Source organism: Papio anubis, chromosome 13 (assembly GCF_008728515.1).
Source record: "Papio anubis isolate 15944 chromosome 13, Panubis1.0, whole genome shotgun sequence".
In the NCBI taxonomy this organism is placed as follows: Eukaryota; Metazoa; Chordata; class Mammalia; order Primates; family Cercopithecidae; genus Papio; species Papio anubis.
This window is the reverse complement of record NC_044988.1, coordinates 61,951,933-61,979,838: the sequence shown is the minus strand read 5'-3', so window position 1 is coordinate 61,979,838 and position 27,906 is coordinate 61,951,933. Positions and strand designations below refer to the sequence as shown.

General features: G+C 45.8%; 2 protein-coding genes across 4 annotated transcripts in view; one reads left to right on the top strand and one right to left on the bottom strand.

Annotated features, from left to right (window-relative positions):
* UBAP2 (ubiquitin associated protein 2) overlaps nt 1–8,067 on the top strand; it is a 134,406-nt gene extending 126,339 nt beyond the window's left edge. For both annotated transcript variants that reach the window (XM_021927437.2, XM_021927438.2), the window contains 10 exons: nt 1,761–1,956; nt 2,674–2,765; nt 3,085–3,132; nt 5,476–5,554; nt 5,761–5,966; nt 6,282–6,381; nt 6,465–6,572; nt 6,725–6,792; nt 6,880–7,071; nt 7,159–8,067. In XM_021927437.2, the coding sequence (XP_021783129.1) occupies nt 1,761–1,956; nt 2,674–2,765; nt 3,085–3,132; nt 5,476–5,554; nt 5,761–5,966; nt 6,282–6,381; nt 6,465–6,572; nt 6,725–6,792; nt 6,880–7,071; nt 7,159–7,254 (1,185 nt within the window). In that variant the 3' untranslated portion in view covers nt 7,255–8,067. The remainder of the gene's footprint in view (nt 1–1,760; nt 1,957–2,673; nt 2,766–3,084; nt 3,133–5,475; nt 5,555–5,760; nt 5,967–6,281; nt 6,382–6,464; nt 6,573–6,724; nt 6,793–6,879; nt 7,072–7,158) is intronic.
* Nucleotides 8,068–8,759: 692 nt separating this feature from the next.
* Nucleotides 8,760–27,906, bottom strand: part of UBE2R2 (ubiquitin conjugating enzyme E2 R2) — a 117,362-nt gene continuing 98,215 nt past the window's right edge. The window contains exons 4-5 of one of the 2 annotated variants that reach the window (XM_003911590.4): nt 16,943–17,077; nt 8,760–12,087 (exon numbers count right to left, since the gene is read on the bottom strand). In XM_003911590.4, coding sequence (XP_003911639.1) covers nt 11,868–12,087; nt 16,943–17,077 — 355 coding nt within the window. In that variant the 3' untranslated portion in view covers nt 8,760–11,867. The remainder of the gene's footprint in view (nt 12,088–16,942; nt 17,078–27,906) is intronic. The other variant, XM_021927440.2, reaches the window with a different exon arrangement.

The window sequence follows — 27,906 nt, the reverse complement described above, 5'->3', positions numbered from 1 at the left end:
GCGTGAGCCCCCGCGCCTGGCCTGTGTGAGCTATTTATATTCTTGGTTCCTTTTCTTGTCAGGTCTTTGGTCTCTGTTTCTGTATTAGGGAGCCCTTCGTGATGGGAAGTATAGGGATTTTTCCCTAAGTTTGCTGTTTATGATTTTTTTTTACAGAGATCTATGTATTTTCTTCCATTTTCTCATAGTTAGATCTTTATCACTCTCCATCCGTACTTAAAGGAAATTTAAGTATCTTCTCCTGCCTTTGCTTCTCTGGGCCCATCCATCAATGGGGAGTTGACTGCATAGACCCCATTGGATGGACTGAGCGAGGCCTTTAAAATTGGTGTTGACCTTTTAATCCAGCAGGTTGATGTCCTCCCAGTTCTGGAAGGTCAAGGCCAGAGACAGGAACCCTGTCGGGCAGCTAAGGGAGAAGAGACTTGCCGGATGACTCTTGAGTCCCTTTCAGCAAGTGAGGACCTAGTTCCCTAGTGAGCTTCTCTTAGCGATGGGGAATGTTTATTTTTCCTTCTGAGACTAAAAGGTTGTATATATCCAAGTACACTTGCAAGCATTGGTCAGAGCTGTTCCAGATTTCTGTAGCAGGTGGTGGGGAGTCTGGCTCCTCGCTAAGGAGAGGACCTAGATGGCGGGCAGGCCGTTGCATCCTTTGCCCTTTTCCTGGTGGGGCTCTCTCCAGCCTAGTCCTGCCCATCTGTGCTGGAGGAATAAGATGCCTTGGAGCCCCAGGAAACCATGTTTTTGGCTGTCTTTACCTTGGTGAATCTGTTCTGATGTTAGCTCCTTAAAGCCAGTAGCCAGGTGGGTAGTGACCTGTGGGCATGGGATGGCGCGGAGAGTTAGTCTGCGGAGGCAGGTTGGGTCCTTCTCCTGGGCCCTTCCTGTTGTTTGGCTTTTCCTCTACAAGTTTATATGCTGCTTTCTATGCCCTGGTTTGGAGACTGGTCTCCCTCTTACAGAGCTTTTCCTCCCTTTTTTGGAACTTGCTTTGCCCACCTAGGTGTACCTCTCCCACCTACCCACTCGGAGCTTGAAGTTCTTCATAGGACCCTGTTGCTAGGGTTGGGCAGCTGGGCGGGGCTCCTGGAACTTGGGGCTGATGGAGCGTCCACTGGTTCACTCTTTCTTCCCAGGGGCACCTTGTCAAGCAGGCATAGTGGCAGGCCATGCCCTTTTAGGTGGGCCCTGGTGAGGCGTTGGTGGACTGAAAGATGTCACCAGGTTTTGGAGCAAAGGCCTCTCTCAGCCTCCTGTTGTTTCCAGACCACAGTGGCTGAGAATCCCAATAGAAGGGAAACCTCCAAAAGATTGAGACTTGCGCTGGGCTTCCTGTGGCCTATGCTCGCCTCTTCTCAGACTGTTTGCTTTGCTCTGAGATAGGTACTTGTCCCATATTCAGATAGTCTGTGTTCATTTATGATCCAAAGTTATCTTGGGATTTCTATGCCCTCATTTTGGATGCCAATGCATGAGCAGCTTGAAGGATTTTTACAGAGTTGTGGTCATTAGAGCTTAATGTTAATAGTTTTGATGTTCAGTTTATGTATTGTATCCTGATGGCTGGAACCAGCGGCTGTGTGAGGGGCCACAGTGAGCACTGAGCATGGTGCCTCTCACCTTAAGGGAGCCTGGGTAGCTACATCATCACCTGCCTGCTCAGCCTTGAGACTATGGGCCCAAGCCACAGGCCAGTCTCTCCCCAGCACCCTCCCCTCTGCCTCCAGATCCATGTGTCCTGGCTTTTCTTTTGCCAGCATGCCAGTGTGGAGAGCGCCTCTTCCCTCCAGTCCTCAGCCAACTTCTCCACGGCAGCAACCTCCGTCTCGAGTTCCGCATCCTCAGGTGTCAGCCTGTCCAGTAGCATGAACACCACGAACAGCCTCTGTCTGAGTGGGACCCCCACGAGTGTGTCCAGCAGCAGTAGCAGGGCCGCACCCTTGGTGACCTCAGGTATGTGCTCCAGAGGCCTTTCCTGCCCACCCCTGAGCCCCTCAAAGGTGTCTGCTTGGCGTCCCAGGAAGGCAGTGCAGGTGTCAGGAGAGTCTCAGTCCTGCCAGGTGTGCTGTGTGTTCCATTGACCTTGAGGCCTGATCTCCCCACCCCTGATGGGGATGAATTCTCCCTGGCAGGATTCCTGGCCTCTGTGTGCTTCTAGCTTTCCAATCTTTCCTCTCTGTTCTTCCCTGGAGCCGAGTTGACATGGTGACTTAGAGGGGCCAGGGACGACTTATTGTGGGCTCCTCGACTGCAGACCTAGGCTGTCGGTAGGCCCAGCAGACTATGATTTGATAGTTGCTGCTAAAACCCACTTTGAACTCATCCTGTTCCTCTCCTGGCACTGCATGGCTTCCTTGCCCTCTTTGGAGGAGGCAGATTCTTTTTATAAATTCTCTTTGCTCAGTGCAGTGGGACCTTAGGGACTGGGGGAAAGGGGCTGCTTTTGTCTGGGCCCAGAACTCTCTGACGCTGAAACAACCTCAGTGTGGTGGCTGGGCTTTCTGTCTCCCCTTCACTGCTTTGTAGAATGACCCTCTGCCTCATTCGGCCACTGCCCTTCTTTGAACCCATCTGGGGTAGCTCAGTGACTGTACCTCCTCCTGAAGCAGCTGAGGACTCTCACACTTTGTGGTGACTACTTCACTCCATTTGATTTTTCCCTCTATACAGGCAAAGCACCTCCAAACTTGCCTCAGGGGGTGCCTCCCCTGCTGCACAACCAGTACCTCGTAGGTCCTGGAGGACTGCTTCCTGCCTACCCGGTGAGTGCTTGGTTGAACTCCTGGCCTGCCCAGCTCCCCTGGCCTCAGGGGCTGGCACCTGGCAGGAGCCTGGCATTGGGCCCAGGTTGCCCACCTCGAGCTGCCCTTCCATCCCTGAGCCCCCCATCTCTGCCCTGCTGAGCCCTGTGGTCTTCCATCTAGACTCCGTGAAGGCAGGACCTGTTCCCATAACAGCTGATCCAGATCCCATTCCTGGGTGTGTTACAGCCCCGCAACCTTGTTTTGGCTCCTAGATGGACCTGGGCTTCCCAGGGGGTGGTATGTGGTTCCTAAAATACACATTCTGGTTCTCACACAGATCTATGGCTATGACGAGCTCCAGATGCTGCAGTCACGGCTGCCAGTGGTGAGTGGGGTGTGGACTGGTCGGAGCAGAGGGTTCAGAATCTTTTACATGTCCCCCCTCTTGTGGTCTTGGCTGCCACCCTGTCTGGCCCTTGGGATCCTCTGCCTGAGGAACCTCTCAGCACCACTACTGAGAAAGCTGTTTTCATCTGGCGGTTGTGCCAGGTGTGACCATAGCTTTGGCACAGAATGTCCGGTGCTCATCCCTAGGAAACATGAAGGCCTTTGGGACCTGGGGCTCTGGTAGGCCATGCCCCCTGCTAAATGTTGGTGCTTAATAATCTTCCCTCCTTCATCTTGTTTTCTCTCTTCCTCTCTTTTTTAAAAAGAAAACCCATATGACACAAGACATGGAGGTTGCTTGCTTGGCCCTGGAGTTTTATGTCTTCCTTTTCCTCAGAGTACCATATAGTGTCTTTGGTCTGAGGTGGCCAGTGACTGCTCTTCTGCCATCAGCTGAATGAGTGGCTCGAGCTGATGGTCTTTAAGATCTCTTCTAGGTCTGGCCTCCCATCTAGATTTGTGAGAATGCCTGCCCTGGGACGTCCCTGTTGGTTGCAGCCTTACTCTGAGGCCAGGGTTGCCTCTTTATTCTGACTGTTGGTGCCAGAACGCAGTGTGGGCCTTTCCAGGGATAGCCACATGAACACAACTGTGGGGACAGAAGGCAATAGAGCCGCTCCTTGCCCTGCCCATGGGCAGGACTTCCTCCTGGGAGCCACTCTCTTCTTGCTCTGCCATTTCCCGGGGCACTTGTCAGAGAGTTGCAAGCAGTTTGGACACCCGTGTCCACCCCTGCTGGATACAATCTTTCCTGTTCCTGGAGGAAGAGGCTTTCTCCCTTGTGCAGTGCCGCCTTCTCATTCTTCCCTGTTGGTGTTGCCCCCTTCTCTGCCGGACCACAAAGAGCTGATGGAGCTGCTCTTGTTTCGGAAGAGTAGCCTTTTCCACTGGCTGGCCATGTTTCCAGAAGCAGAGGCCCAGCCTGGGAGCTGAGCAGCTTCTCCCCACTGCAAACCAGCGGCCCTTTAATCTGCGGGCCAAAGACCCAGAGTGCAGGAGGTGGTGCTGAGCCCCGGGATTCCTCCTGCTTCAGGGGCTCTCCATGGTCTCCACACGTATTCAAAGCACTCTTTTGGCTTTTATCACTTTGTGCCTTAGAGAAAACACCCTCTGGAGCCCACCTTTTGAGATATGTTGCTCTTTCTATCCCTCGAGTGTTTTGTTCGCCTCTGCCGCTTGTGAGCCTGGTTCCCGCCTGGAGATTTCTCATGTTCTGTGAAAGGGCTCCCCCTTCTGGGCTTTCTCTACTCCCGTCCTCAGTTGTGCAGCTCTGTGCATTCCCAGCTCTGCCTCCCCTGGGGGTTCTAGGCTGCTGTGGGTTTCCAGAAGGTTTCCTGGAGGGTGTAAGTGCCATTCCCAGCCAGGATGGCTCCTTTCTGGCCATGATCGGGCACAGCCCAAGGGCTTTCCCTGTCCTCAGGGGCCAGGTGTGTCGGGAGTGCGAGGCCCTGGATGGTGAGTGGGGGTCAGGTGAGGCCTCCTCCTCCACGAAGGTCCACTGTGTTTTGCCGTCTCTGTCTCCACACTGTGTTGTATCTGCCATACTTCCCCCAAGTCCTAGGCCAGGGGTGTCCAGTGTTTTGGCTTCCTTGGGCCACATTGAAAGAATTGTCTTAGGCTACACATAAAATACACTCACATTAAAGATAGCTGATGAGCTTTAAAAGATTTGCAAATTTCATGTTTTAAGAAAGATGAATTTGTGTTGGGCCACATTCAAAGCTGTCGCAGGCCGTGGGTTGGACAAGCTTATCCTAGACCGTGTCAGTGTTTTCAGAGCAGTGTAGGTGGTGACAGGCCAGTTCCGGGTTTCACCTGGGGTCCTGCTCATTCCTGTGCCTACCTGGCACGGCCCCCTGTCCCCCCTTAAACCTTTCAGGCCCTTGTACTTCTGTTGCCTCCTTTTTTGGGGCTGCTCTGTTTAATCAGCTTTCTTAGCTGCTCTGTAGTCTCTCACAGAAAAGCCAGTGAAGTGGTTCAGCCCGAGGCATTCACACAAGCATCTGCCTGTGGTGTCAGATGGATGTTTGAGGCTTGGTCTGCAGCAGCTCTGCCTGACGAAGCTGCAGGGTTGGCTGGTCTGTGTGCTCGTGTGTTAGGCCGCCTAGTTGCACACTCCTCTGAGGGGCACCATTTACTTGGTGTTCCCTAGGACTGCTGGCTTTCAGGCGTGCAGTCTATTTCAGGAGTGTAGCATCACCTAAACTGTCATGGGCTGGTTCTGCTGTCCTGGGAGTCAAGCAGGGCCAGTCGCTGATCGAGCCTCCCTGGTCTCTCCTAGGACTACTATGGAATTCCCTTTGCTGCACCCACAGCGCTTGCCAGCCGAGATGGGAGCCTAGCTAATAATCCGTATCCAGGTGAGTTTGCTCAGTGGATGAGGAGTGGCCCAGGGCCGGCCTAGCACAAACTCCAAGAGCTGGGAAGCAGCAGCAACAAGGCTGAGAGAGGCCTCTTGGCAGCCTGTGCCGAGCTGGCAGCCAGACCTGTTCCTGTTTGCGGAAGCCAGCGTGGCCTTTCTCTGGTTGGAGGAAGGGCAGTGGCTGGAGTCAATGCTTTTTCCTAGGTGATGTCACGAAGTTTGGCCGTGGGGACTCTGCATCCCCTGCACCCCCTACCACACCAGCTCAGCCACAGCAGAGCCAATCACAGACCCACCACACAGCCCAGCAGCCCTTCCTGAACCCTGCACTGCCACCTGGCTATAGCTACACTGGCCTTCCCTACTACACAGGCGTGCCCAGTGCCTTCCAGTATGGCCCCACCATGTTTGTGAGTATTTCAGCGGGTGTGACTGTGTCTCCTGGCCTTGGGTTGCTGGCAGGTGGAAACCTGGGACCTATCTTCCAGCAGGGAGGGAGGGTCATGATTCCACTCCGTCTTATCTGGCCTTCAGGAACTGTTGAGGCTGGGGACAAGGTCACTTTCTCCTGCTGTGTTTAGATCCAACATGTGTTGCACTAATGAAAACACAGGTCCCCTGTGGTTGTAGGTATGTCAGCTGCTGCCTTAGGCTCTGGCAGGGGTACCTGACCAGCCTCAGCTTGCCTCTTCCTACACTAATACCTCATCTGCTTGCCCCACCAGGTCCCTCCAGCCTCAGCCAAGCAACATGGGGTGAACCTCAGCACTCCCACACCTCCCTTCCAGCAGGCCAGTGGTTATGGCCAGCATGGCTACAGTACAGGTGAGGGGTGCTCCCCAGAGAGACACACGGGGTCAGACAGGCTTGCGTGGCTCACACTTGCCTCTTATACTCTGCCACGCTAGGTTATGACGACCTGACCCAGGGGACAGCAGCAGGAGACTACTCCAAAGGTGGCTATGCTGGATCATCGCAGGCACCAAACAAGTCTACAGGTTCTGGGCCTGGCAAAGGTAGCGTTTACCTCTCCTTTCCAGGATAAGGCCTGGAGTGGTGGGCTCCTGCCTGATCCCCTATCAGGCAGGGCAACCCCTGAGTGCCCCTGGAGGTGGGGAGCCTGGAGCTGGGAACAACTGCTGTGGGGAACAACTGCTTTTCCTCCTAGGAGTATCAGTGTCTTCAAGCACCGCCGGTCTACCTGATATGACTGGTTCTGTCTACAATAAGACACAGGTGAGGGACAAAGGTGGGTTGGGTGTATAGGTTTTTGGGAGGTTACAGCCCAACCTGACCTTCACCATTGTCGTCTTTGCCCTGCAGACTTTTGACAAGCAGGGATTTCATGCAGGGACCCCTCCACCTTTCAGCCTGCCCTCAGCCTTGGGCTCCACTGGGCCCCTGGCCCCGGGAGCGGCCCCTGGCTATGCGCCCCCACCATTCCTGCACATTTTGCCAGCCCACCAGCAGCCCCACTCCCAGCTGCTGCACCACCACCTTCCGCAGGATGCCCAGGTGAGCACAGTGATGGAGGTAGCCACCCTGCTCTAGGCTAGGGGTTCTGCTCCAGCCTTGACAGCCTTCCCTTCTCCTTTTCTGCAGAGTGGCTCGGGTCAGCGCAGCCAGCCCAGCTCCCTGCAGCCCAAGTCTCAAGCCTCCAAACCTGCCTACGGCAACTCTCCATACTGGACAAACTAAATCCGGAAGAGAGGGGCATGCTGGGGCACGGCTTATCCTGGGCAGGAGAGAACACACGAGCACATATTTGGGAGCCCAGTGCCCTTCCCTAGAATTCCCGAGACATGTGTCAGCCATGCCTCTGTGGGGAGCCTGCCTCCCAGACTGGCTATTGTATGTAATGTATTTATGTATGTATTTGTAAATGTGATAGAAGTCTGGGGGAGTTCGGGGACGGCTGCAGATGTTAGCCAGGTCTGTTCTCCCCATTCAAGCCCCTTCTCCACTGTAGCAAAATAAGTGCCCCCACCCCATCTGCCTTCAGGTCCTCTTCATAGCCTGCACTGCCCAGTGGGCCACTAGGGGCAGTCTCTGGAAGGGCTGGTTCAAGGCTGTTTGGGTATAGGGGTCAGGTACCAATGAAGAATCACGACTTGTCTCACTCCTTTGGAAATTATTTGTTTTCTTTCCTGTGTAATTACTTTATACCCCTGTTTTTGAGAAACTGTTCATTTTGTCATCTGTCATGGTCTCCTTCCACCAAATCTTGATCTGGGAATAGCAGTGATATCCCTCCAGCCAACACAAATATGGGCACCTGTTTGTCTTCAAACAGTGGCTTCTAGTCTGGTCATGTCCCTAGAGACTTACTAGAGACTGGCTGACCATGAAAAAAAATAATAATCTCAGTTGTTCAGCCAGTCAGCTCCCCTTTAAATCAAAGATATCTCCAAGCAACACATCTCCATTCCGGTTGTCTTGAACCAGGTGGGCAACTGTTTCAGGGGTTTTCTCTTGCCCAATCCCCACCTAATAAAGTTCTGAGAGCATGCACGGTCTGTGTGGTGTGACTGAAAGGCAGCTCAGGGCAGAAGCCCTGGACTTCATAGGACTAAAGGAGACCCCACATGGTTGTAGTCTTCTGACACAGGCTCTAAAAGCTTGAAATGGTTTTCCTTTTAACCGGACCGTCTTGGCCCAGATGACAATGGCTGTAAGGAGAGCTAAACCTCCTCACAGGGCCCAGGCCATGTTGATCAAAGTTAACCTGGGTTTTCTTACAGCTCCTTAAGAGACTTAGGGATAGGGCAGCTTGGGACCTTACCTAGAAAAAGGTAAGTGTCTACAAGTAAAATTAGGACTTTTATTAAATAGGGTGATCTGCCTGATCCCTGCTATTAGCAGCAATAAGTTAGTTAGGAAAACAAATGACAGTGAAAATGTTTGCCTAAGGAAAGCAGCAGAGCACCCCTCAGTCCCTCATTGATCTACTTGTATCAGCTTCCGTTTTCAGAATCAAGTTTAACAAATGGCCACGTCTATAAGGAGCTTGAAGGGATTGGGGATACACCAGGGAGGCGAGTTAGAAAGGCAGATTCCCCAGTTGTGGTTTTTGTCTAATTTTTCAGCTGAGCCCTGGCATAATCTGCAAGGTTAACAGTGATATTGAGACCACCTTTTAGTTTTCTTTAACACAAGGTAAAAAAAGAAGAGGGTCATTTCATGGGGAAGTAGCAATACAGGTATTTTATTTCACATTTTATTAGTAGACAGATGGGCAGAAAAAGACAAAATAAACCACTAAAGGGGAAGTCAACACAAAATGCATCAGATAATCTTTTCTCATAAGTTAAACTGAAGAAAAACATCTACAATTTCAGCTAAAACTATTAAAGTCAGGTGTGTCCTGCTGGTTTCAGAATAGTTGAAAATTGCATCTCTGAATCCTTTTAGTTGTAAATGTAAACCTTGTTTATCAGGATGGGAGGGGTGGAGAGTTCATTTTCAGTGGAGAGCTGCACATTTCCCCTTCCGATCGGTTTCTTTCAATATGTGCCCCAAATGTAAGGAAACCAGCAAGTAAAGAAGCAGTTTGCCAGGGCAAGTGAAAGAAGGTTTCTACAAAAAAGTCTGACTAATAGAAAAGAACTCTGGAATGATAAAAGGAGAAGGGGGGAAGACTGAAAGAAGCAACAGCGGAATCATATACTTTCTCCACCCAGCCTCAAAATACACAGAACTGAAGAGCATCCAGTGAGGCCTCAATTAGAATGAAAAGGAATCTAAAAATGCAAGATTTTGAGTTCATGTCACACCAAATAATAAGCACAACTGTACATACATGGTTCCGGATTGAGCCTGAGACCTCTACTCCCAGAAGAAAAAAAAAAATTACAAACTCAAGTATTTTCCATAGGGATGTGTTCTCAGGGACAGAGCTCTGGAACCAGCCTCTGGGTTTCGTTCAGTCGTCTAAAATACCAGAATGTCCACCTGCTAGCAAGAGACTTACCCAGTCTTCTGGAACTGATTGTACTCATCAGAGGCAAACCCAGCCCTTGACAGTTAACACCCCAAAGGACTGAAAGGTACAACCTCCACTTGGCGCTCTGGCTCCCTGAGTCAATGTATAACAGAGGCCATTAGGGCCTGATGGAACAGAGCTGTGCAGCAGAGCACCTTCTGCAATGCCAGGGTGCCGGGGCTGCCCTGGGAGTGAGAAGCTTTCGCAGTAAGGGGAATGAAAGGCTTAATTTTAGGGCTCCAAGAGAATAAGACCAAGCTACTGGCTGTAAACTTGCATGGGGGTTTTGGGGGAGGTAAACCAGAGCACTGTGAGAGGCTCTGGCTCCAGAAGATTTGCAGGTTAATCTGGAAGCATTACTTAAAAAGTATGGGGAGTAAAAAGGTAGTTCCAACATCTTTCTATGAGAGTTTGTGATCAGGCAACTTGACAATGTATTTCAAAGCTGCTCTGTTCCATGGATCTGACTGAAATCACTAGATTCTGGGTGCAAGTAGCAACCCTGGCCCTGTGGAGATCATGGAGATCACAGAGATGCTGGGACCAGGCTCAACGGTGTCCCCTAAGAGCCTTAGCTTGTTAAACAGTCCCATTTCATGCCAGACTAAACTTTTAGAGGCCGGGAAGGGCTACTGGGAAGAAGTCATGTGTTTGGGAGTTTGAAGAGTGAAAACCCTGAGATCAGAACGAAGGAGGAGCTAAGGAAGTAAGTGTCACCTACTCTGGCCATCCTAGGATCCCTCCTGCCCCTGTCCCTAATCTGCCCTTTGGTTCTGAGTTACGAGCCAAAGGAGGAGCTGACACTAGTGCCCAGGGGTCTGAAATTGGACTATAGTCAGTCCTTGCTGCATTTGCCTTCTGTAATCTGATTTTACATTATAGCTGTTTCCTCCAAATAATGCCCTCTTACGATATGGTGCGCCCCCATAACAACCAAAAATTACCTTCGAGTTCTGAAGTCCCTGGATGGTGAAGGCTGCTGGATCTCAATATTGACTGAAGCAACATGATTGAGATCTGGAAAATCAAAAGCTGCAGCGAGTGCATCGCAGGAAGATCTAGCCTTATCTGGCCTAAAACCTGCCTGCAGTCAACTCTCTCAGCCTTGTCACAATTTCTGTGCACAATTCTGCTTGCACTCCACAGCCTAAGTATGTTGAAAGGGGAAAAAAAATCCAGATCACATCCAATGAAGAAAGTGGTAACTCGTCTCACACACATCCAAGTTTCTCACTATCAGTATAAGCAGCTCGATGAAAACCGAAATCTTAACACATGCACCTAGGATTAATACTGAGTAATTTAAAGTGGCTACTTGAAAAAACCAAAACATCATGGTAAGAGTGTATTTTTGATGGGAAGGCCATGCTGTTTCCTCTCCCAACAGTGGTCACCAGTAGTTTCAATTTTTTCCCCCCAGTAGTATCAACCAAACTTAGCATAGTGACTTTTAACTCTTTGTTCCCATCACTAAATCCACCCACGCACACTCGTCCCAACTTCCCCACTTGCCCCACTCCCTGGGGGGAAAAATAACCCTGCCTTTAAAATAAATAGCAACCAAGTGCTCAGTTCTATGTAAAGTATGAATATTTATTTCAGGCTTTCAATCCCAATTGATTTCAAAAAACAAAGTCTGATTTCTCTCCTCAGAGCAGCTGAGGCCTCCATGTTACGATGGTTTCATGGAGATTGAAGGAGCACATTTCATCAGGCTTAGCAGAAAGTCCCTGACGCCCACCATGTCCCAGCCTTAGGAAGGGAAAGAAACAGAATTCACCACCATGGGGCTGAATGAATGCACACACACTAATGTAAATGAGCAGCTAAACCTTGGCAAATTTGCTTTTTTTTTTTTTTTTTCCAAGTTTGTTTTGTGGGTTTAATTCCATTTTCTTTTGCTACCCAGTATATGCAGCGCTTGTGAGCTCCCAACAGGTTCCCAGCTTTAAACACATTCAACCTCTTGAAAGACTATTGAATTCTTCAAGAATCTAAAAACAGACCAAACGTGTTTTGCTGTGAACATTCTGTAGAGACGAAGTGAGGCGGGAGTTTGGGTTGATGTTTTTTTAAAAAAGAATCAATACAGTGATGGAAGGGTAAAGAATGCAAGAATTCAGACATTCTGTGGAGGGTTACTCTCTCTCCATTAAAGGTCCATAAAAAGGAGCAAACTGAGATCCATAAGGGGAGTCAGCAGGAGCTGTGTGTGTTTCCCCACCCGCTGTGAATAGGTTTTTGCTGAGGGGCCATGGCCAGGTCCCCACTTGCTCCCCTCCCTTTGGCCTGAGACGGCAGGGCAGTACAGGGGCACTGAAGGAGCACGTCACGACTCCTCATTCCCAGAATCATCATCATCATAACAGTCGGCATCTTCCTCCTCCTCATCTTCATCATCAATGTCGTCGTCATACAAGTCGTCGTAAAGCAAATCTGAGCTGTTGTCATTGGAAGGCACTTTAGTTTTGATGCAGTATTCCGCCAGGGTTGTGGGGACCTTCACTCCATCCTTTTCTGCTTCGGCCTTAGTGGCTGAAACTTGTTTCCTGAAGGGAGGGTGACAAGAAGTGGTTTATGGTAAGTCACTGTTTTGAGACAGATTTATAATTGGCCTTAAATAATCAATATTACTTATGACTCAGCTCTCCAAACTTCAGTATCTGCCTGAAAGCATCTGACAGATACCCTGTACTACACCAAATGCTTTCAACCCATTGGGTACAATTTTGAAGTAAACTTTGACTTTTTAGGGGGGGGGAAATACACGGTTAACATCGAGGGAGTTTAAAGCAGTGGATCAGTTAATAGCCAGAATCACCTCGTCAGCTGGCTGTCCTCCACTTCATGTAAGGGCCAGTAGGTTGGCGACTAAGAATCAGAACAGGCATTGACTTAGTGGACGGAATGTTGTGCTTTGTTGTTTGCAGGTGTGAAGCACAGGGATAACTACTAGAATAAGAAGACATAATAGAAGGACTAATATCCTAGTTTACTGGGGATAGATCGTAAGATTGCGTATGCGAATAAAAAGTGCCACTCTGATTTAATGTGGGGTGGGGTGCTTAGGGGGTTGGCTAGAGTGTTAAGAGTTTTGGCCTAGTCACCTCACCACCAAACTCATGTGCCCCAACAATTCTTAATTATCCTCTTAATTTTCACTTATAGTAAAATTCAAATGCCTTATGCCAGATTCCAAAGTCTTGCACAACCCACTCTTCCCCACCTGAGACGGAGTCTCGCTCTGTCACTCGGACTGGAGTGTAGTGGCGCAATCTCAGCTCACTGCAACCTCGACCTCCCAAGGTTCAAGCAATTCTCCTGCCTCAGTGTCCCCAGTAGTTGGGATTACAGGCTCCCACCACACTTGGCTAAATTTTATACTTTTAGTAGGGACGGGATTTCACCATGTTGGCCAGGCTGGTCTCAAACTCCTGATCATGATCTGCCCAGCTCAGCCTCCCAAAGTACTGGGATTACAGGCATGAGCCACCGTACCCGGCCACACAACCCACTCTTATATTTTCTCCAGCCCTTCAACACATTCACCCTGGTCTTTTTTTGGTATCTCAGACACACCTTGTTGATTTTTCTGTCTGGACCAGTTGCTCTTCCCCTGCCCCACACATGCCTGGCTCCTTCTTGTCATTTGGAATGAAGGCCTCAGATATTAAGGCTTAAATATCACCTTAGAGAAGGCCTAGCCTCATGACCCAATTTAAAGCAGCCATCTAGTCATTCTTTCACATTATCCACTTAGCACTGTCTAGTATTTTTTGCTTGCTCACTCTTCTGTCTCCACATATTTCAGTGTGAGCGTAAATGTCTTTCTTAGTCCCTTCTATTTCCCCAGTCAGTGCCTAGCACATAGCCTGGCACATAAGAGATGGTGCAATAAATACTGATTGTATGAATGAACAGAACAATAAATTGTTTCCTTCAACAATTATAAAACTTTGAGTCAACTAGACCACTCTTCCTGATCTTCCTAATGTCAATCTCTTAGCTGTGCTTGAAGCTTTTCTTCTGTTGCCTTGCTTTGCATACTGATGGTCCTGAGGCTTCTGGGCTTGTCTCCACACTCAGCATGCTCCCTGGGACATCATCACTATCCCATAATTTTAACCACGACTCCCTTTATGCTGACATCTCTTGGCTTATATAAACAAATACCTTTAGGAAGCCTCTGTCCCGACATTCCATATGCAGAGGTAGACTGCATATGCATTTTCTACCTCTATGGCCAGTTTCTCCCATTTTATGTCTCTGAATAAATGAGCATCGCTTCTTAAAATATAAATCTCACTCCAAAGACCTATTGCTTTACAACTTAAATATCTGTCCTCTCATCCCCATTACTACTGCCTCAGTTCAGTCCATGTTGGTCCCTGGCCAATTTACTTTTTTTTGTTTGTTTTTTTTTGAGACAGGGTCTCCCATTGTCACCCAGGCTGGAGTGCAGTGACGCAATCTCAGCTCATTGCAACCTCTGGATTCAGGGCTCAAGCAATCCTCCCACCTCAGACTCCCAATAGCTGGGATTACAGGTATAACCCACCATGCCTGGCTAATTTTTTTGTAAAGATGGGATTTTGCCACGTTGCCCAGGCTTGTCTCAAACTCCTGGGCTCAAACGATTTGCCTGCCTCGGCCTCCCAAAGTGCTGGGATTACAGGCATGAGCCATTGGTTTTTTTTTTTTTTTTTTTTTTTTTTTGAGACGGAGTCTTGCTCTGTTGCCCAGGCTGGAGTGCAGTGGCGCGATCTCAGCTCACTGCAACCTCTGCCTCCCGGGTTGAAGTGATTCTCCTGCCTCAGCCTCTGAAGTAGCTGGGATTACAGGTGTGTGCCACTACTCCCGACTAACTTTTGTATTTTTTGGTAGAAACGGGGTTTCACCATGTTGGCCAGGTTGGTCTCTGAACTCTTGACTTCAGGTGATCCACCCACCTCCAAAAGTGTTGCGATTACAGATGTGAGCTACCATACCAGGCAACTGTCTTTTATCAGAACTCAAACAGCATCACCTCTTCCCTCCCAAAAATACTTAAGTGGTATCCCCATCCCTTCTTAGATTAAGAACCATACTCTTTTATCATGACTTCAGTGTCTTTGAAGACCCTGGTGCCTCTCTCACTTAATTTTCTAGTATTTCCCACATCAGAATTTACACTCAAACATCTGTAATTCCCTTAACATGTCATGCTATTATACTCCTGTATTTTAGCAAACATGGGTGTTTTCCCTTTTTTCACCTGAAAAAGTATTGGTTATGAGGAATTCTCTCTGCTAGGAAATCTATTACATTATGTATTTCTCCCAATGTATCTTGTTTAGGCTTCTATAGGTATAATACTACATGGTCATTTGTTTTCAAATGCTAATAAAGTGAGCTCCCTAAGGAGACAGGCTATGCCTTAGTGAGTACCTGACACAAAGCTGTTGCTGAGTGTCAGGTACTGTACTAGGTCATTAAGGCACAGATAGGATGAGATAAAGGGGCCCTTAAACAATTAAGAAACACATAGAAGTACCTTGGGAATGTGTGTACAGAAGCTTTCCCATCTTTCCATCCTTAGGACACTCCCACTCCTCTACACTTCTCTAGGATCTTACTATTTCTACTAATTATCTTCAATGTTTGGTACACATCAGTCACCTAGGTGAGATATATATATATACACACACAGATGCCCAAACTCTGTCCTTGTAATCCCATAAAAGACAGTTATCGTTTAGGGACACTTTAAAAGTGATCCCAATGGGCAGAAAACTTAGAACTCCTGATCTTATATTACTTAGCAGTCACCTCATGTGCTTTCCCAGCATTGTTTTAACTTTTTTCATATCACATGGTCTCAAGCCCACTAGATTTTACTCTTATTTGTATAAGCGCCAATGATTAGTAAAATCCTATGCACAGAGGAAGTTTTAACTGTATTTGGGGTCTCTATTTTTAAAAATAAAAATGTAATATCAAGGGGGATTGAGGCCAGGCACGGTGGCTCACAGCTATAATCCCAGAGCTTTGGGAGGCTGAGGCAGGAGGATCACTTGAGGCCAGGAGTTCAAGACCAGGCTGGGCAACATAGCAAGACCTCGTCTCTACAAAAAATAATAATAGAAATTAGCTGGGTGTGGTGGTGCATGCCTATAGTCTTGGTTACTTGGGAGGCTGACGTGGGAGGACTGCCTGATCCCGGGAATTCGAAGTTACCGTGAGCTGTAATCACACCATTGCACTCCAGCCCAGGCAACAGAGTGAGACCATGTCTGTCTCTTTAATTCCAGCACTTTGGGAGGCTGAGGCAGGTGGATCATGAGGTCAGGAGTTTGAGACTAGTCTGGCCAACATGCTGAAACCCTGTCGCTACTAAAAATACAAAAATTAGCTGGGCATGGTGGTGGGTGCCTACAATCCCAGCTACTCGGGAGGCTGAGGCAGGAGAATCGCTTGAACCCAGGAGGTGAAGGTTGAAGTGAGCCAAGATCATGCTACTGCACTCCCGCCTGGATGACAGAGTAAGACTCCATCTCAAAAAATAATAATTAGAAACAAATAAAAAGGAGGTGGAGGGTAGGGGAAGGGTAGGGTTTGTATTTATTGCAGATGTCTTGGGTACTATTATAAGAACTTGATGTCCTAAGAGATTAAAGGTTGAGCTTTTTTCCATTTTATACAGAGGAAAAAGTAAAAGACCCCCAAAATTATCTGATAAATGGTCCCATGAGTAGATTCCAAGTCCCCTGATTCTTATTCTAGGGCTCTGTTATACCATATATTAGTGTTGCTGATAATGTGGATTTCCGACAGATCCTTGCTGCTACGGTCAATTTTTTTTTTTTTTCTTTTTTCTTTTGGAGACGGAGTCTCGCATTGTCGCCCAGCCTGGAGTGCAGTGGTGTGATCTCAGCTCACTGCAACATTCAACTCCCGGGTTCAAGCAATTCTCCTGCCTCAGCCTCCTGAGTAGCTGGGATTACAGGTATGTACCACCACACCTGGCTAATTTTTGTATTTTTAGTAGAGATGGGGTTTCACCATGTTGGCCAGGCTGGTCTCAAACTCCTGACCTCAGGTGATCCGCCTGCCTCAGCCTCCCAAAGTGCTGGGATTACAGGTGTAAGCCACCATGCCTGGCCAGAACCTAGAAGTTCTGGTTCCTAGAAAATCAGGTCTGCTACTGCATTATCTTCTAGTGGCTGTTCTCTTGGTAAATAGCAAAGTTCATTAGGCTCAGGCAGAAACCTTCTCTTCCCACACTATAAACCTAATAGAGGAAAATTATCCTGGAATGGACAGGATATTTAAGTGTGATGTAAACCTTTAGTTCCAGAATATATTTTGGTTTTGTATAATGACTTGAGGTAATTTGGAAAAAAAAAAAAAAAAAAAGCACCTTACCTAATAATTTCAGCATATTCTTTGTCTTTTCCTTTACTGTCTCTCCATTTCCTGAACATAACTGAAGCATCGACATTGGCTGGGGAGAAGGTGTTGGGCTCATTAAGCAGTGAGATTACACTTAATAGGATAGTCCTAGAAACAGGAAAAAAGGATCAGCTATGAATACCCATATTTACAGTATTTAAAAGTATTCTGCTTTTTAAGAAAGTACAATCAGATTTCAAATTCTCCCTCCCTTAAAATTTTTCTGATACAATTTAATTTGAGACCTTGGGGCAACAGAGACATCATACATTTTTTATTGATGGTTTTCATAAAAGGCATTTAAGAAAAATTAAAAAAAATTTTTTTCCAGTACTAAGAAACAAGCTGCTAACTGGTAGGCAAAGCAGAGGAAATCCGTGATTCTAGTATAAGGGTAATGCACAAAGCATAAAAATGAACTTGATAGAAGGCCCCGTTTCAACTGGTCCCATGTTCCAACCTGCAGAAAGTGGATGTCTTGGAAGCTTTCAAATACCATTTATTTTAAAAATGACAAATTAAATGACATGGGGGAAAAAGCTTAAAATATTTAGTTTCAAGGCAATCTTGATGTGAGAGAGGGTAAAAATTATGCTATTTTATATAAACAGTTTTCTTTTTGCTTTTTTTTTTTTTTTTTGAGTTTCACTCTTGTTGCCCAGGCTGGAGTGCAACGGTGTGATCTCAGCTCACTGCAACCTCCACATCCCAGGATCAAGCGATTCTCCTGCCTGCCTCAGGTTCCCGAGTAGCTGGGATTACAGATATGTGCCTCCATGCCCCGCTAATTTTGTATTTTTAGTAGAGATAGGGTTTCTCCATGTTGGTCAGGCTGGTCTTGAACTCCCGACCTCAGGTGATCTGCCCTCCTCGGCCTCCCAAAGTGCTGCGATTACAGGCTTGAGCCACCACGCCCAGCCCTGGTTTTGTTTTGTTTTTGACAGGGTCTCTGTGGCCCAAGTTGGAGTGAAGTGGTGCCATCTCAGCTCACTGTAACCTCTGCCTCCTGGGTTCAAGTGATTCTCCTGTCTCAGCCTCCTGAGTAGCTGAGATTACAGGCATGTACTACCACACCTGGCTAATTTTTGTATTTTTAGTAGGGACGGGGTTTCGCCATGTTGGCCAGGCTGGTCATGAACTCCTGGCCTTAAGTGATCTGCTTGCCTTGGCCTCCCAGAGTGCTGGGATTACAGGTGTGAGCCACCGCGCCCGGCCCTATATAACCAGTTTTTATTGTGGCCTCTTAACTTGAAAGACAGTGCTACATACAAATGTATTTTTTCCACACTTGGAAGGAAGACAAAGTAATGCAGGAGAATGGAGGAAAAGCAAAATCCTTCAAACGGAAGAACTAGAGTCTCTGAATAACAGAGACTCTATCTTTATTCAAAAGTATTTACTCTGTACCTACGGTTTGCCAGAGGCACCAAGTGAGATGTTGGATGTACAATGGTGAGCAAGTTAGATGCCATCCCTGGTTTCCCATGGCTTACAAATTCTAGTGGGTGTTAAAAACGGCCAATTTTCATCCACAGATAAAAATTAGACATTCCAAATAATCAGGGAATAAAGTTTATGTTAGAAAGCATAATAGGGGCCGGGTGCGGTGGCTCACACCTGTAATCCCAGCACTTTGGGAGGCTGAGGCAGGCAGGTCATGAGGTCAGGAGTTCGAGACCATCCTGGCCAACATGGTGAAACCCCATCTCTATTAAAAATATAAAAATTAGCCAGGCATGGGGTGGCAGGCGCCTATAATCCCAGCTATTGGGGTGGCTAAGGCAGGCAAGAGAATCACTTGGACCCGGGAGGCAGAGGCTGCAGTGAGCCGAGATCGCGCCACTGTACTCCAGCCTGGGCAACAGAGCAAGACTCCATCTCAAAAATAAATAAATAAATAAATAAAAGCATAATAGGCTCCAAAACTGTTCCAAATTACTCCTAGGCTTTTTCCCCCTAAAAACTACATGCATTAGGAGAAAATGGAAGGAAAAAAGAAATTTCTCTCTTCTCATTGATGAAAGGTTAGAGATTGTGTTGTTGCAAAATACCCTTTTGCTCTGGGCCCCAAGCAAAAAATAAAGAGAGGAAACCAGGCACTTAGATGTTTGATTTGATGAAAACTTTTCCTTAAAAAGGTGAAGAATTTCTGTTGTATGATTTATATAAGATTATGACAAAGGCATTTTCAAAGAAAACATTTCTATCTAGTTAAAATCCATTGATTGCACATGCTCCTTTCTATTAGGTTAAGGATAACTCCTTGGCCTTCCTCCCTCAAGAGCTTTCTGGATTTCTTCAGTAATTACATTAAAAAGAGTCAAAGAAGGCCGGGCATGGTGGCTCATGCCTGTAACCCCAGCACTTTGGGAGGCCGAGGCAGGTGGATCACAAGGTAAGGAGATCGAGACCATCCTGGCTAACACGGTGTAACCCCATCTCTACTAAAAATACAAAATATTAGCTGGGCGTGGTGGTACATGCCTGTAGTTCCAGCTATTGAGGAGGCTGAGGCAGGAGCATTGCTTGAACCCGGGAGGCGGAGCTTGCAGTGAGCTGAGATGGCACCACTCCACTCCAGCCTGGGTGACACAGCGAGACTCTTGTCTCAAAAAAAAAAAGTCAAACTCATCAAGACGGAAAATGAATGGACATCTTAGAAGTGCAAGAAAAATACGGTAGAACTTTACATAAAGGTTTCTCCAAAAGAAAACACTTAAAATCTATTAGGGAGATAAAAAGGATAAGGACGAAGTATGTTATAAACAGGTAGTTGGCCAGGCTGTTCTCAAACTCCTGGGCTCAAGCAATATTCCTGCCTTGGACTCCTTAAGTACTGGGATTTCAGGTGTGAGCCACTGCTCCTGGTTAGAAAAACAGTGTTTTATAATTTTTATTTATTTATTTTTGAGACGGGGTTTCGCTCGTTGCCCAGGCTGGAGTGCAATGGTTGGATCTTGGCTCACTGCAACCTCTGCCTCCTGGGTTCAAGCGATTCTCCTGCCTTAGCCTCCCGAGTAGCTGGGATTACAGGCACGTGCCACCACGGTCGGCTAATGTTTTACATTTTTAGTAGAGATGGGGTTTCACCATGTTGGCCAGGGTGGTCTCGAACTCCTGACCTTGGGTTATCCACCCGCCTCGGCCTCCCAAATTGGGGGATTACAGGCATGAGTCACCTTGCCCGGCCAGAAAAATAGGTTTAATTGTCTAGATCAGTACTGTGTACTAACAACTTTCGATGATGATGATAATGTATAACCTATGCTGTGCAATATAGTAACCAGTAGCCACATGCAGCTACTGAGCACTTTGAAATGTATCCTGCACAAATGAGGAAGTGACTTCTAATATATACTTATTTATTTAAAGAGGGTCTCACTATGTTGCCCTGGCTGGAATACAGAGGCTATTTATAGGCGTGATCATAGCACACTACAGCCTCAAACTCCTGGGCTGAAGGGATACTCCTGCCTCAGCCTCCCAAGTAGCTGGGACTACAGGTGCATGCCACTGTGCCAGGCTAGTACTTAATTTTAATTCAAATGTAAAAAGCCACATGTAGTTAGAAGCTACCACATTGGACAACACAGATGTAGATGAATCCTATTACCTGAATTAAGAAAAAATTTTCCCACAAATAGTTTCCCCAAGTTGGTTTTCTTACATCTTGTATATTAAGACAGTGTATATATTGGGAAACAAATTTTTAAATGGTAAATCATCCATATCTAACAAAATGAGAAATTCTAATTCCACGTCCTCCTAAGTTAAAAACCAGGATGTTTTAAGATGCACTGAGTAATATAGCAGACTAATATAGTGGTAACTGTCAACCCAGTAAGTTTTCTTCTGTCTGCAGAGCAGAATCTTTTTCTTTCTCTTTTTCATATGGGGAATAATTTCCTTCTCCTACTATTGTGCCACACCTCCCATACAAACAACCTCCTACCCACAGCAGTAGACATAAGACCAAGCAAGTGCTGCAAGGATTCCATCCCTTTTGTTATGGTGATGCATTTGAGGTATGCATGTGACCTAACCTGGGCCAATCAGAAGCCTGGTGGGAACTATTCTTGATTAGATGGAGAACTGTGAGAATAAGGAAAGCTGAGAGAATTGGTCTCAGGCAGATGGATGGATGTGAACTGGAAAAAACTAAACTTCTGAGATAATACTGTTGGAATACACAAAACTGAATTTGAATTTAAGAACTATTTCAGGCCAGGTGCGGTGGCTCACACCTGCAACCCCAGTACTTTGGGAGGCTGAGGCAGGCGGATCACCTGAGGTTGGGAGTTCAAGACCAGCCTGACCAACCAACATGGTGAAACCCCGTCTTTACTAAAAATACAAAATCAGCCAGGTAAGTTGGCACATGCCTGTAATCCCAGCTACCTGGGAGGCTGAGGCAGGAGAATTGCCTGAACCCGGGAGGCGGAGGCTGCAGTGAGCCAAGATTGTGCCATTGCACTCCAGCCTGGGCAACAAGAGTGAAACTCTGTCTTTAAAAAACAAAAACAAAAAAACTATTTCAACTGCTAGCTCATTTTTTTGTTTAAAAAAATGAGTTTAAGTGTTTAAAATCCTTATTCATTTACTGTATTTTCTCAGGAGAAACAAGAGGTTGGACTAGCAAAATAGACCCTGAGGGTTCATCATCCCCAGACTCTCGGTTCCTATAAAGAATAACTGTACTACCCTTTGCTTCCCCCGCACCCCACAAGAACACACTGGTGCACTACCCTTCTCTACTCCACATCTGGAGGAACAGATCTGATCTCAGTCCAGCAGAATACATGTTTAACATTTATTATAACAAAGAATAGGCCTAGAGGGAATTTGGGATAAGAATGAGGGCCAGAGAGTTCTTAGTATCTGTGGTTCATTACACAATTCCCACCACCACCATTCAAGGAGTTAGGGATACTCCCAGAAAAAAATGTGCTCCTTCTGCCCCTCTTTATGCCACAGCCAGGGAATAAGATAGGTCTTTTCAGGATAGAGGATCTAGGCCAAAAGAGAAAAATGCTAAGAAGAGAAAGGAAACACAGAAAAAAAGGACAGGCAAAAGCACCTCACTTTACAGTCTTCAGGTTCATATTTCAGATCCTTACGCCTGCTTCAGTATCTTTGGTCAGAGGTTATTTAGCTGTCTTTTTTTGAATAAAACGTAAGTTTGTAAACAATAAAAACCCTCAAAGAAAATGAATACCAAACACATCATATATTATATTACAGACTAGCCAACAGCAAATCAATTGTGAAGCAAAACTCCATCTCAAAAAAAAAAGAAAAAGAAAAAACCCTAAGCTTACTTCACTCCATAATCATGGGCAAGCATGCATGTATGCACATGTGCACACACACACATGTACACGCAGGTTGATTTATATATTGAGTTTTATAGACCCAGCACAATGTGATGACAGTTGATGTATGAAGTCCAGTTCTCTGGAGCCAAACCTAAATCCTGCATATTGTTACTACCACCCTTACTGACTAAGGGTTCTACCGTGACCTTTCTAGTTGTCAGGGGTCCTTAAAATCTCTCATTTCCGCTCTATCAAACGATGGGCCAGTAACTGCAGATGACTAGTTAAAGCTCAGTCCTCATTACATGTTTCAACATGGGGGAAGGATTTAAAGAGGACATCATGACAAAGAAGCCTGTGATGACAGGGAAAAGAGGGCAACTGATGGTAAAATATAGTAGCATAATGGGTTTACATTATTAGAAAGTTTCTCTTTAGGCTGCTAAAGCAACCAACAACAAATACAACACCTTCTTCTGTGCAGTGCTGTACTGATACATCCCTGAGAATGCAAGGTAGGAATAAAAGTACAGTTTTTAAATGCCCAAATTATGTATCATTTGCAGAGAATGGAATTGGCAAGTTGAGGGCAGTGGGACCCCATGTGTAAAAACCAAGGAAGCAAATAAATAAAACCACACTGTTCCAGAATTGGGTTTAAAAGAGCTTTAGGAACAGCATGGTTATGCCTGTTTCCCCTGACCCTGCCTACTTTGGCACCCAATGCTAGGGGTGATGTCTCTGGCTCTCTGTTCTTAAGACCAGACAGAAAAATATCCTACCCCACTTCTGAGACAGACTCTTTTATACCAAACAACAGCCTCTCTTGATTGGGTTAATAAATTTGGTTTCATGCTATATTTTTGAAAGTGAAAAAGAAAACAGGTATGCCTCTTTCAACATAAAGCAAATCCACACCAAAACCACTTCACTATCCCAGAGCCTATAGCAGATATGACAGGTAGTTCTGGGGATGGTGTCTCAGAGAAAGCAGCTGTGAACTCTACAGCAAAGTCTGAGGGCTTTGCTACTCCCACTCCCACCCTACCCTATCCCCAAAGCTCCCACATCATTCTAGACAAATCATGTATTAAGGTACATTTTGTTTCCTCCATCAGGAAGAGGCATGATGCTGTGAACTTCTAATCAAAGACATGTGGCAACTCTCAACTCCACTCTTGCTGACAAATGCCAAAACTTTCCACTTCAGGAAGAAACCCTCCCCACCACCTCCAGCCCCACCAATTTAATCCTGGGCCTCTGGGAGGAGGAGGTCTGTGGAGGTTTGCTTTCAAAAGAAGTATGCTGGCTTTCCCAAGAGGTAGCAAACTACTGAGACTTTAGTGAACACTAGTTGGCTGATTCTCTGCATCCCTAAAATTCTTCCTTTTCAGGCTGGCTAACTCACTACTCACCAGATCTGATAATACAGACTGACGCAGGCTCTTGAAGGTAACTAGAGTCCCTTACTCTTCTTCAAGTTACAAAAGTGCTCCATTTGCCACTTTATGTTATAAATATTGTCCACTGAGGTGCTGAACAACAGTCTTGAGTACACGTGGTTATGGAGAAGAAAACCAAAACGTGAATATGGAATCACTTTCAGATGCCAGTGAGAGGCAGCAGACAAGACTCCAAAGCAGGATAAGATGAACCCTATGCCATCTCCACTGCTGTCTTACTACAGCCACCCATAAACTGGACATGGAGCCCAGAACCCTTAGACAGTTGCTGGCCCTAGATAATTTAGCAGCAGAGGTACAAGAGGAAAAATAGTAGCCCATTTTCACTACATCTTGTATCTTCCCTCTTAATATTTCAGTGCCATAAATGACCTGTCAGAAAATATAATAGTGTACTACTTTAAAACCCCCCTTGTCTCACAATGAAGTGAACAGAGAAACAAAAGGGATAAGGAAAAGTATTCCACATCTGCTCATTAGGTAGTGCTTTCCTGATTTCCGCTCAGAGTTCTGAGCACCACCAGGTATTCCAGACAGATGAGGTTCCAAAAAGTGTACAAAACATCCCACAGCCCCTGAAAACACCAATAAGATCAAAATGTTGAAGGACTACCCAATGATTACATAGAACTAAGTGATAAAAAGTCTAAGAAGATAAACAATTTCCAACGCAAATACCTTGTAGAGCTGCGTGTGAAGATGTTAGGTGTAATTCCAAATAATTAGTTGTAGCTGGGAAGCTTCTAAACAAAGCAGCATAAAGCCAGCGAAAACAATCTTGATTTTGAGTTTGGGGAATGTCCCTAAATTGTGGCTCAGGTGGCCTGGGGACTCAAGAATGAGAAAAAAATGATGCTAGTACCTCTAAAGTAACAAAGGCAGCTTCAGATGGGCAGGTAAGTATAAAAGGAATCCTCTGCCTCCAAAAGACTGGGTTACATGAGAAGTAGGCCTATGTTAAAACAAAAAAATGTTCATAATATTTTAAGCTGAGATAAGGCAAATGACATCATTTGCATGTAAATGCAAGAGAAGTAAAGGATAAAAATCCTGAATTCCCGTGGGTGGTAGCAATACATTATCCAGATAGGCAGCATAAAAATGCAATGAGGAAAATCTTGTTTGGGGCTTTGTATTTGAGGAAAGGGGAAGCCTGTTTTCTCAAATAGGGAGGGGGTGTAAGCATTTGATTCAACATTCAACCATCAAAACCAAGAATCACCAGTATCGTAGCTACCACTTCCTCTAATCTAGGGTTACTACTAGTCCTGAAAATCCATGCACCAGAATCATTATTATCAAAGGATAAACTGGGGATTTTTTTGGGTGCAATTTTTTCAACAAATCATCCAAAACATCTTTTTAAAACTCTTATACTCCTTGGGGCTTCAGCATCTTTGAGGTCGAGACGGGATCAATGAGGTCAGGAGATCAAGACCAGCCTGGCTAATCAGTGAACCCCTCGCTCTCTACCAAAGACAAACTAGTTTGGGCGAAGGGATGGCTGTAGTCCTGAGCACTGAGGTTGAGGCAGGAGACAGCGGAGCCTGAGTAAGCGGAGCTGCAGCAGCTTTAGATTGGGCCAATTGCACTCCAGCTTTGCAGATAGAATGAGACTCGTTTCAAAAAAAAAAAAAAAAAAACTTTTATAATACTACTGTCTAATTGAGTACGTCAAAATAATGTGCTGCTAGCATTTGGAAGACATAGCACCAAACATGCTCTTGAGTAATATAGAATACAGAAAACACAGGTTTTTTTTTTTTTTTTTTGAGATGAGTTCACTCTTGTTGCTCAGGCTGGGAGTGCAGTGGCACAATCTTTGGCTCACTACAACCTCCCTCCCAGGTTCAAGTAATTTCCTGCCTCAGCCTCCCGAGTACCTGGGATTACAGGCATGCACCACGCCTGCTAATTTTGTATTTTAGTAGAGACAGGTTTCTCCATGGTCAGGTTGGTCTCAACCTCGGACCTCAGTGGACTGCCCACCTCGCCTCCCAAAGTGCTGGGATTACAGGCATGAGTCACTGCGCCCAGCCTAAAACTCAGAATTTTTAATACTAATTTAAAATTGAGTCTATTGAGATAATTCATGTATACATAATTTGCTATGTAGGACACTTTTCCCCTCAAAAAAAGAATGTATTCTCAATTATAGAGTATCTCAAAAACAGTTCAAAGCAATTATTTTAGTTATTTTCCTGTATTTAACACCCAAGATAAATTATGTACTACTTGAATTGGTTATGATACAGGCATCTAGTAATTATGTCTCCCTGTAGCAAAATGAAATAAACAAGAGGAACTAAGAAATGTGCTTCTCTTCAGATAGCAAATGACTGCTTCACATTAGACCCAAAAAATTCCTTGAAAATATAGCTGCAACCCAAGCCAGTCAGGTAATATCCACCATTCTAGTAGGTTTACATGCATTATTCACTTAAATTTTATCAACAACCTACTGAGGTAGGTATTATTCTTGTATAGATAAGAGATTCAGAAGGCTGGGTGTAGTGTGAGCACCTGTAATCCCAACACTTTGGGAGGCTGAGGCAGGGGGATCACTTGAGTCCATGAGTTTGAGACTAGCCTGGGCAACATGGTAAGACCCCATCTTTACAAAAAAAATTTTTTAATTAGTCCAGGTGCTCTGGGGCACACCTATAATCTGAGCATTTTGGGATGCCAAGTGGATTGCTTGAGCACGGCAGTTTGAGACCAGCCTGGGAAACCAAGCAAAATCCCATCTCTCTACAAAAAAAATACAAAATATTGACCAGGCACCATGATGCACACTTGTGGTCCCAGCTACCTGAGAGACTAAGGTGGAAGGATCGCTCAAGCCCGGGAGGTTGAGGCTGCGCTGAGCCGTGACCGCGCCGCTGCATGCCAGCCTGGGCGACAGAGCAAGATCCTGTCTTTAAAAAAAAAAAAAAAAAGAAATATAAGAAAAAAAAATTCAGAGGGATGATGGTTGTCAAGGTGAGATGTAACACATTTATTTGAATTTAAAAAGAAAGTAACATTTTTTCTGTCTTAAAAAATATATTGGTAAGATGTGCTGAAATCTTTAATATATCTATTTTCTCAACTCTTTATCAACAGTCATTTGATACATCTTGAAGAGCTTCTTTTACAAGTCAGGAAGCTTCCAATTCTTCACTTTTGATAAACCTGGAGATTCTTATCAAGTTACTAGTTTTTGTATCAGTAAAAATGTTTAACAAATGATTGAATAAACCAATAAAGGGGGAAGAATAGTATCAATCCATGCAGAAGAATTCAAAATAATTTATATAGATACCTTGGCTTCACGGAGGTATAGCCACCCTCTCCTTAGTTGTGGGCTATGCATATGACTTCCTTCCAAGGAGTACAGAATGAAAAGTTCAGGAGAGAGCAACTTTATAGTGGAGAAAAGCTAAACACATTATCTCAGGCAGCTGATGAAACGTATCCCATCAGGAAGGATAAGCCACACTGATAGTAAGTACTTCAGATATGACATAATGAAAATGGCACATTACTTCTCTGGTCTTTCTTCCCCAAACCTATAACCCTAGACTAATCATGAGAAAACACATAAGAAAAATCTCAACTGGGGAACATTGTACAAAATACCTGATCAGTACCCCCCAAAACTGTCATCAAAAACGAGAAAATTTACAGTCAAGAGTTGCTTAATAGCTAGGTATGGTGGCATACACCTATAGTCACAGCTACTTGGAAGGCTGAGGCGAAAGGCTCACTTGAGCCCAGGAGGTACAGGCTGCAGTGACCTGTGATCGCACCACTGCACACCAGTCTGGGTGACAGGGCAAGACACTGTCTTAAATATGAGAGACGGAGAAAGAGAGAGAGACAGAGAGACAGAGACAGAGAGAGAGGAGTTGCCTATGGAGACATGACTATTAAATATAATGTGATGAGCAAGGCACAGTGGCTCATGCCTATAATCCCAGCACTTTGGGAGGTCAAGTAGGGAGGACTGCTTGAGGCCAGGAGTTTGAGACCAGCTGGGCAACTTAGTAAGACCCCATCTCTAAAAAAATTTAAATACATATACGTATACACATACATATATACATATATATTTATACATATGAAAGATTTTGGAGCAAAACGACGACAGGTAAAAACCAAGGAAATGAGAAAGGGT